This window comes from Triticum urartu, chromosome 5A (genome assembly GCF_056163025.1).
Source record: "Triticum urartu cultivar PI428250 chromosome 5A, HENAU_Tu73, whole genome shotgun sequence".
Lineage (NCBI taxonomy): Eukaryota > Viridiplantae > Streptophyta > Magnoliopsida > Poales > Poaceae > Triticum > Triticum urartu.
In genome coordinates, this window is record NC_141877.1 from 390,467,165 (window position 1) to 390,476,918 (window position 9,754).

General features: G+C 39.6%; 1 protein-coding gene across 3 annotated transcripts; it reads right to left on the reverse strand.

Annotated features, from left to right (window-relative positions):
• Positions 1-1,491: 1,491 nt before the first annotated feature.
• Positions 1,492-5,581, reverse strand: LOC125509141 (agmatine deiminase). Of its 3 annotated transcripts, none has more exons than XM_048674041.2 (11): positions 5,344-5,581; positions 4,730-4,843; positions 4,492-4,587; positions 4,329-4,404; positions 4,206-4,256; positions 3,846-3,889; positions 3,646-3,724; positions 3,214-3,348; positions 2,759-2,994; positions 2,406-2,546; positions 1,492-2,020 (listed from the first exon to the last, which is right to left on the reverse strand). In XM_048674041.2, exons 1-11 carry the CDS (start codon positions 5,515-5,517, stop codon positions 1,907-1,909), a joined length of 1,260 nt encoding a protein of 419 aa, XP_048529998.1. In that variant the 5' UTR covers positions 5,518-5,581; the 3' UTR covers positions 1,492-1,906. The 3 variants fall into 3 exon arrangements, with proteins under 3 accessions (XP_048529998.1, XP_048529997.1, XP_087382290.1); XM_048674040.2 differs by having other exon boundaries at positions 5,332-5,581; XM_087526164.1 differs by having other exon boundaries at positions 4,329-4,587.
• Between the last annotated feature and the right edge of the window lie 4,173 nt (positions 5,582-9,754).

Genomic DNA, 9,754 nt, shown 5'->3' on the forward strand with positions numbered 1-9,754 from the left:
TCAAAACGTGAATTCTAGGAGAGTTTGCCTTTTTGTATATGATCTCTTCATATATATATAATTACTATGCACGGGGAATGAATCTTTGGTCTTTGATTTATTTGTGCTTATGAAGATTTTGACATGGATCAAACATCAGCAACGTTTAACCCGCAAAAAAAAAAACATCAGCAACGTCCATATAAAAATTTACCTTGTTCATATTTTTCAAATACTCTTACTAAATTAGGTGGTTTATATAGAAAATTTAGAGACCTATCAGTTGAGAATAGGCTTATAACTTTTGTCTCGAGTTAAATGCTGCACAAAAGTTACCGAGTTTTAGGAAAAAAATATTCACAACTACTACAATATCAAATCTATATAATATAATGTGTCTAGGGTACATATAGATGTGCTCTAATTATTGCACATTTAAGTGAGTGAATCAAGCATAAAGAGAAAAAGAAAAAAGAAAAAGAAAATATTCACATGAATCTCAATGTAAGATCAATGACATATGACTTAGATGTGCAATACTTATGGCACATCTAGATGTGCTTTAGCAAAACTGTATAAAAATATATCTTATTGTGTATTTAGTGTTACTAATCTTGTATTGTGGTTGTTTAAAGTTTTTTCTATAATTTTGATCAAATTTTGTACCGTTTGACTTGAGAGAAAAAATTATAGATCTTCTTTTGGGAGACGGAGACACAAGCCTACTTGTTTTTAGGATTATGATACAGTATTTGATTTCTTTTTAAGAAATTGCAAGAACAACATATCGATGCTTGCTAAGAGTCTAAGACCAGATGACCAAATCACCATATTAGTCTCGCTATCAGCAGGGTCATCACCTCCTGCTAAGAGAATACTTTGCATCCAACCAATTGTTTTTTAGGATTATCTTACGGATTATCTAACTGAAGTCTTGCACTGAAAATTTGACTTAGCTAAAAGAGAGTATCTGAGCAATTGCAAAAATAGGGTATATTGATATTCTCGGTACCGCATGCCATACACTCAGTTTGATGGAATTGCTTATCCTTAGAAGATCTTCCATAGTTTCACACATAACTTTTTTTTTGTTTCACCCGGTCAATAACAACATAAGGACCCGCACAGAAAAAAAATAACATAAAGGGTTTTGGGGGATTGTGATGTTTGCGGATTTATCTCATGCAGGCAGCTTAATTTGTATGCTTGCAGACATATTTTTTTTAAGGAATCATTTGCACTGCACTTTATATTAAATTATTTTGGCTCAAATATCTTGGAGATACTATGTTTTCTCTATTATTGGATCAATCACTATTTGGTGCAAATTCATGCAACAATCAACCCTATAGAATACAGGGAAGCATGCCAATGCAATTTGGTCTTTATTCTATGATTGCACAGTAAGAATCTGGCAGATCAAAGAGGCTGAAACAATTTCATAGAAAAGACTATTTTGTATGATTTCACTCATAAGTTCCTGAACAATTTCTAGAGTTGCAAAGGAGGTCCTGTGCATGACTAGGCTTCAGAAAAATAGGCAACCAAATAGTATGAGTTATTTGTATGATTTCACAGGCAACCTAGAAATAGGCTTCAGAACAATCCTCCTATTCAGCAAAATAACCAGGCTTCAGAAAAATAGGCAACCTAGAAATAGTAAAAAAACATTACTACAAATTACCTAGAAGAGATTTGTGCAAAAGAAAGAAGAAGAGAGAAACACTTGAACTTTGCGTATGCTTCGTTCAGTTTGCAGACTTTCAGAGGACTTGTTGCTCCCTGAGACCACGAGACACGTCAGGCATGAACTGTCTATCTTCGAGTGGGCAACAGTACCACCGTATATGCTGGTAGTGTCCTCTTTCCTTTTCTTTTGCCTGTCCATCATGGTGCCAGCTTCTCGCCCCTTCCCTCAACCCTGATCCTACATGGTGTCTGCATCAGAGGGATTGGAGCAAACGGCAGGTTGCTGCTGCGTCGCGCAATGAATGTTTCCTCCTCCGAGGACAATCTCCCTCCCCCCTTCCACCATCACCACCTGCAACAGGCAGCAAAATCACATCACATGGATGAACTCATGATACAAAAAGAGAGGTGTACAAAGGTATAATCCGCACCATTGAGATTGACTGTATTCATGTTATATAGAGAGAGAGACATAAGAAAAATCTCCTTCGAGTAAGATACAGATGGACCTATGCATAATATGCACATGTTAACAAGACTCCAATGTTAGCAATTTGAGTAGATTTCCAATAGACAAACTTCGCAGTGCTACTGACTATCCACATTCGGCCCGAAGAAATCTTAAACACCCATTACTGATAGTATAAGTACAAGGCTCCAGACGAATAGGAGGATGGTACGAGAAAAATCTCTGGCGCCGATTAAGTTTCTAGCTAATGTGTGGCTGGAGATATTACCTCGTGTTTGGGAAACACTTTCTCCAAAACTTTGCGTGCTTCTTCATCCCACTTGTCACCAAAGGCTGGTGCTACAACCCCACCATTGGCGATGTAGAAGTTCACATACGACCCAGCTAGCCTCTGCTGCCCTAATGCCACCTGCAACCATCATACATTGTCACCACACAAGAACCAGTGAGATATCGCGAGCTCCTAAGGAGTACTCACTGAAACTATCTGTTTTGTCCAACAAATACCGGCAAAGCTGAAATCATGTAAATTTGCTTAAGTTGTAAAGGAATTTAACATCGGGTGAACTAGGGTAAGACTGCAAAGCAAAACTTAAAAATATATGTATCAAATACCCTTACCAAGCCTAGAAATGGTTGTGCTTCTTCTTCAGTCATGTACAGTGGCCCAGGGACATGAATCTTGATAATATCTAACTTCCGGCCCTTGGCATCAGTGGTATTGGACAGAACATCGAATGCGGCAGCTGAATGTTCATGCTGAGGATCAGATTTGTCGTCGATCCATGATAAGAGGACAGTGGATGGTCCCGCAAAGCAGCATATGTTGTCAACATGCCCACTGATCACTTCATCCCCTGCAGAGTCAGAGGCTCAGTAGCAAGTCGGTAGCAATGTAAGCACCAAAATGATACTCCCTCTGTAAGAAAGTATAAGACGTTTTTCGGTTTAGTTGGCTACAAAAAACCGTCCTACATTTTGTTACAGAGGTTGTAATTTAAGTAAATGGTACAGAAGAAAAAAAAATCACTTTATACACTACGAATATGGGGTGTTTTTGACTTTTAATAACATACCGTAAAGCCCTTTGGGTAACCATATGACCTTCGACACACCAAGATGAGTCTTCAGCTGGTTCTCTATCTCATCCTTACTCATATGGGGATTTCTGTTTCCATGGCATAAACACTGCTCAGTGGTGATACAGGTTCCTGTGTAGAGGGGAAGGTGCCTTTGATTTATGCAATAGGATGCAAATATTAGAGAGCTCTACAAAATCTAAATCTGAGAATCAGTAGGATAAAAATTTCAAATATAAGAGAGCTCTACTAAATCCAAATTATAAGGATAAAAATTTCTAATAGCATAGGATGCAAGAATGCAGTACAGCACTTCTGCGACAAATAAAGTGGGGGAAATAGAATGGCCAGCACTTCTAATCTTTCAGAGAGCAGAAAGTGTTTTCGAAACATGGAAGAAGTTAAGTGGGTTGATCATCTCCATGCTACCTTCTCCGTCGACATGAATGCTTCCACCTTCAAGAACAAAATTGGTTTCAAACCTAGGAATCCTCTCCAATTCCAAAACCTACAAATAAAAAATAATAGTAAGCACTACCCAGAACTCAAATATTAAACAAGACAAACTAGAGTGATTAGTTGCCAAAAAATATTAAATGCTTGTGATTTGGGATTTAGTAAAAAATTACCTTCCTGGCAACAAGGTTGTCTTGAGTTATATGTTCTTCATGTCCTGTGGATCCAAACAAGAAGTGTTTGTTGAATTCAATACATGTTACCCATTAGCTGCCCAGAGCTCCAGAATTAGGTTGCAGTAACATGTAAATTGAAGCTCTAAGTGAAAAACTTTGGCATTTGAATGCACCGAAAGCATGTGTCAACTATATTCTCACATAAAAGAAAACTGTGGTAGCAGAAAAAAATGCACGGTAATATCCAAAAAGTAAGACTATAAGCCACATATTGCAACTTTATGGGTACATTAAGAACTGTGCAAATATAATGATAAAAATAAAAGTACGGTAGTTCAAAACAATGGCAGGATATACCTTTTCTCCTATTGAGCTGATGATCTTCTGGCCCAAATAAATCATTATAACCTTGATAACAGCACAAATTAGATGTTGGTACATATTTCTTGATATCACAGACTGTGGAGATGGAGGTAGTACCTCCATATGCATTGTACTGCCAATCCACCCCTGCAATTTCTCTCCTCGATCTTGCGTCGCCTTCACGCACAACAAACTGATGATAGAACAAATAGTGGGTCAACAAAGCCATTTCCAGCGAGTACAGCGATTTCCTCCATAAAACAGAGAGGGGGAATCTTACACTGGGGCCCAAATCACGCAACCAAACAAGATAGGCGCTCATCTCTACCACTCTAACATTGGATTTATGTTCCATCAAATGGGCTACCCTCGCGTACTCCACGGGTGCAAAAAATAGAACAAAGGTAAACTTCTAGGGTGAAACCAACAAAAATTGAAGCCGATGATATTCGTATCCTGAATCTCTGACAAATGATCCCAAAAAAAAAAAGGAATCTCTGATGGATGAGTCTGCATACCTGGGCAGCGTTACAGCATACAGTGACAGGCTCAAACCTTGAGATTACATCTACAACATTTGCAAAGGCTTTTTGAGCAGGGGCAGCCGCATCTCTCCAAAATCCTTGAGCATCCTGGCATATAGCAGTACAAATATGTGAGCCTCCAGTGCAAATCCTTAACTGTCAGGCCATGCGAGAAATGTGGCAAGCATTTCTTCGGAAGAGCACAAAGGCAAACTGCCACGCAATTCCACACAGGCTAAAATCAGTAGTAACATCAACATGAAGGTGAACAAATCATACTAAAAAGATGAATTACTACCACATAATTAACTACGTCCAATGTAGTCAACCATTGGTCCACTATATCTCACTAGAAGAAATTTGTTTATAAAAACTACCAACATTGTGCAGTATGGTCCGCAATCACCAATTCACCATAACAACGGTACATTTCCGAAATGTAAAGACCGCAAATCGGCAAATGAATGAAATTTTGTGAAATTTTCATCATCTAGCTAGGGTTCCGTGTTGGCCTCCTTCTTGTAAATGTTTACAGAAGTAAATAAAACTTCAAGAAAGAGCAACCAGGTCTCTCAAGAGTCAAGACTCAAGAGCACCTCAGTACTGACCGGCCACCCAATCCAGCACTGGTCGTGCGGCTCCCACTCAGCCGGCATCCGGAAGCCGAGCGCCGCCGGGGTTCCATCAAGAACCTTCCTCTCCGCCCCTGCCTTGGACGCCGCGACGGTGGCGGCGGCGGCGGCTCGGTAGCCTCGCCGGAGAAGCCGGAGCTGGGTGGGCATCGATTCTCAGCTTTGCTTTTTTTTTTTGAGACAATCTCAGCTTTGCTTCCTGCGCTCAAATTGGTCAGGGTGGACATCATCATTTTTTTAAGGGTAAACTTTGTTTTTGCCACTCTAGTTTTTGTCAACTTTGCTTGAGTCACTCTAGAATTTAACATTTCACTTTTACCACTCTTAGATTTTGACAATATATCACTTTTGCCGTTCCGTGGCAAAATCAAAAAATTTAGAGTGGCAATTGTGATACATGTCAAAAGCAAAGAGTGGCAAAAGTAAAATGAAAAATCATCGTTTTTATCATGGAATGGCAGTTGTGATGTATAATGTATTGTCAAAAGTTAAGAGTGGCAAAAGTAAGATGTCAAATTCTAGAATGGCATAAACAAAGTTGGCAAAAACAAAGTTTTCCCTTTTTTTAAGGGTAAAAGCCTTTTATTATTCAAAATCCACAAGGTATGGGATACAAATCTGGTCATGTGGCTGGTCAAGCCCCACATGACGCCCTAAAAATAAAGACAGTATATTTAGCTAACTTATGGGCTTCAACATTAGCCTCACGCCTTTCAAGATGGACATCATCAACGTGACACAAAAACTGGCCAAATGGCCTGGCCCGACTATAAAAGGGTCTGGGTAGGCCGTGCCGTGCCGGGCGAAGGCCTGACCATGCGGGTCATCCCGGCACGGCACCGCTGAGGGCCAGCCCCGAGAGAGTAAGTTGACGAGCGCTCCTTCGGGAGCCTCGTAACTATCAGCGTCACTTGGCGCGCTCTCAGCCGCCCGTCACGTGTCGCGCTCTCGGCGCTTTCTTCGGATTTTGTTTTTATTTTTATTTTTCTGCACATGTTTTTGTTTTATTAAACATTTTTTATTTTTTCGATGTTTCGGTTTTTTATCGGTCTTCCTTAGCTTCAGGTCAAAAAAAATTGCGTGAAAAAAGCGTGTTTTCTTTTTTTCTTTCACGAGAGTCACGGTTTTGCTTCCGCGAAAGGCACGGTTATGCTTTCGCAAGAGTCACGGTTGTGCCTCTCGAAAACGGAAAAAAATATTATTTTTTCCTTCCGTGAGAGGTGCGGTTTTGATTCCGCGAGAATCACGATTGTGCTTTCACGAGAGTCATGGCCGTGCCTTTCGGAAACGAAAAAAAAACACGTTTTCTGTTTTTTCTTTCACGAGAGGCGGGGTTTTGATTCTGCAAGAGTCACGGTTGTACTTTCGCGAGAGTCATGGCCGTGTCTCTCGGAAACGAAAAAAACACATTTTCTGTTTTTTCTTTCACGAGAGGCAGGGTTTTGCTTCCGCAAGAGGTACGGTTGTGCTTTCGCGAGAGTCACGCCCGTGCCTCTCGAAAACGGAAAAAATGTGTTTTCTGTTTTTTTTCTTCCACGAGATGCACGATTTTGCTTCTGCGAGAGGCACGGTTGTGCTTTCGCGAGAGGCACGGCCGTGCCTCTCGGAAACGAAAAAACGCATTTTTTGTTTTTTTTTTCTTTCGCGAGAGATACGATTTTGCTTCCGTGAGAGGCATGGTTGTGCTTTCGCAAGAGGTCACGATCGTGCCTCTCGAAAACAGAAAAAAAAACGTGTTTTTTTGTTTTTTTTCCTTCAGCAAAAGGCACGGTTTTACTTCCGCGAGAGGCACGGTTGTACTTTTGCGAGAGGCACGGACGTGCCTCTTTCGAAAATGAAAAAAAACATGCTCCCAGGTTGGTTTTTTCGTACGATTTTTTTCGTGAAAAAAGTTCATCAAAACCTATCAACATGGGATCTAGTTTTGAATATCTCGACGCGAGGAATTCAACGATGAAAACGGTTCAAGATTTGGACGCATGGTTTAAGAGATAAAACATTTTGAATAAACGAATCTACGAAAAAATGGAAAACTCCCCGGTTGCGACAAGTGGCATACATGCAGCACACCACTTGTCGCAACCTGGGGAGGTGGGAGTGATCTTTGTAATGAGTACTCCTCAACTAGTGATTTCAGCAACTAATAATATTGAAAGGTCCTCTTCAAAGATTACTTTAGGTGGACTGAACATGCGCCACCGTCGCGTGTCACGTTTTGGGTGTCTTCTCGGGATTTTCTTTTTTCTTCCTGTGTGTTCGGGTTTTAGATGGTTTTTTGGTTTTTGCCCCGTCCCCCTAGGTTTTAGACAAAACAAAAATTAAAAAAAAAATCACGTGAAAAAGCGAATTTTCTTTCGTGAAAGGGACAGAGTTGCTTTTCGTTGAGGCACAAATTTACTTCCGCGAGAGACACACAACTGTGTCTCTCGAAAAAGGAAAAAAACATGTTTTTTTCTTTCATGATAGGCACAAATTTGCTTCTCGTAGAGACACAGGTTTACTTCGCGAGAGACACAATAGTGCCTCTCGAAAAAGAAAAAAAAGAAAAAAAAACTTTTGCGAGAGACACATATTTGCTTCTCGTGAAAGGCATAGTTTGCTTCATTGTTCCTCTCAGAAAAGGAAACAAAAGACTGTTTGATCGCTACCCCACCAGCTCCCCTTCGATCGATCGTTGTCAATGCTTACAACGATTTTTATTTTCAAACCAGCTTACTAATTTTTCTATCTCTCCTAATTTTATGCCGGTTAGTCTAGGCGGGAAGAAAAAGGAAATAAAGTGCTTAAAAGAGGACTTGAACCCATATCTAATAAGTAGCTACTAAACCCAATAACCAACTCAAACAATTTTACATGTTGTCACAAAAATATCAAAAAGAAACTCGTAGTCATGGGGGAATCTGAATCCTTCTTCCTTCTACAATGTCAACAAAAAGGTTAATTTCAGCATTGATAACGTTGGCATGAGCAACATGATAAAAACTATGGCATGTGTATCCTTGTAACTTCAACATTAGCACACTGGTAACAAGAAATGGCATGATAAAGTTGGTAACTATATCGTAAGAAGGCTAGTAACTACATCATAAGAAGCACGGTAACTTTAACATGTGCAACATGGTAAGTTTGCTCAAAAGTTACCAGGGGATATATTTGAACTACTCCCCCTCTCCCAGGTGAAATTTATTATGGTGTTTGACCGTAGGTTATTAGGAGTATGGTTTTGTGGATATAGTCTGAGACGTATCAGCATCCCTTGTTTAATCCCTACTCGTCCTTGAGTAGATAGATGATAAAAATATTTTTTTGGTTGTGAATGACACTAGCATGAATTCTAATCAATTCGATGTAATTGCGTATGATCTTAAATGATGGTGATACAAAGCAATTGTCTATAGTTGATACAAAGCAAATAATATCAAAATATGCAAGTAAAATCATTATTGCTTTTCATGGATCAGAACTTTCACGTCACACTCATCAACACTATAAGGTTTAGAATGAATGTCAATTGTATCATGAAACGTGATGCTCAAGGTTGTATCGTATCAAATGTTTTATTATAACATGACCCAGAGCACCGGTCAAGTAACTAATCACATGACTCCCTTTTCAACTACATAGTACCCACACGATGTTCGAACACGAGCTTTGATATTTACACTTATCAAATGGACAAATAGGATAATGATGAGGTTTAATAAGAAGTTGAAAATAAAGAAAGTCGCATACCAACATGTCTGATCATCAGGCAATGGAGACGCCTTATAATCGATATTGGTGCAAGGAGTAGGAATTAATTGCCATGCAACGGACACACTAGATCTATGAGTGTATGAAAGCTCTCCTAATGGACTAGTGGGGTGTGCATCCAACTCACTTGCTCACAGAGACATAGAGCATTTGAGGATGCTCCTCATAGGAATATGCAAGCAAAGTTCTATTATGTGGAAAATCCCCAACTAGTATAGAAACATAAAGCATATGGAAACTCTCTATATGATAAATCAATGTGCTACATTATGAAACACATATGTATGCAAAGAAGTATAGTAGTGTGCCCCCTCTCTCTTATATTCCCTTCTCCTTTTATTGGTGGCTAATAGGTCTCAACTGTATCTATAATTTTTTATTGTTTCATATTATTATATTATCACTTTTATATACTTTTTATAGCAATTTATATTATTTTTGGGACTAACCAGTTAATTTTGTGCCCAGTGAAAGTTTTTGTTTTGTGCTTGGTTTTGGTTTCGCAGGAAATCCATATGTAGGAAGGTCAAAACATGACGCAAATTTTTGACGATTTTCTGGACCAGAAGAGACCCTAGAAGCTTCAGGGAAGGAGAAGACGACCACCAGGGGGCCCACATGGCTAGGTGGCACG

What these genes read in the sequence shown, in the direction of transcription:
- LOC125509141 (XM_087526164.1), bottom strand. Translation starts at nt 5,517, where the DNA reads ATGCCCACCCAGCTCCGGCTTCTCCGGCGAGGCTACCGAGCCGCCGCC. An exon ending in GCAGTACAATGCATATGGAG is followed by an intron (nt 4,257 to 4,328) that starts GTACTACCTCCA and finishes GCTGTTATCAAG; the next exon opens with GTTATAATGATTTATTTGGG. An exon ending in CATTCATGTCGACGGAGAAG is followed by an intron (nt 3,349 to 3,645) that starts GTAGCATGGAGA and finishes CCCTCTACACAG; the next exon opens with GAACCTGTATCACCACTGAG.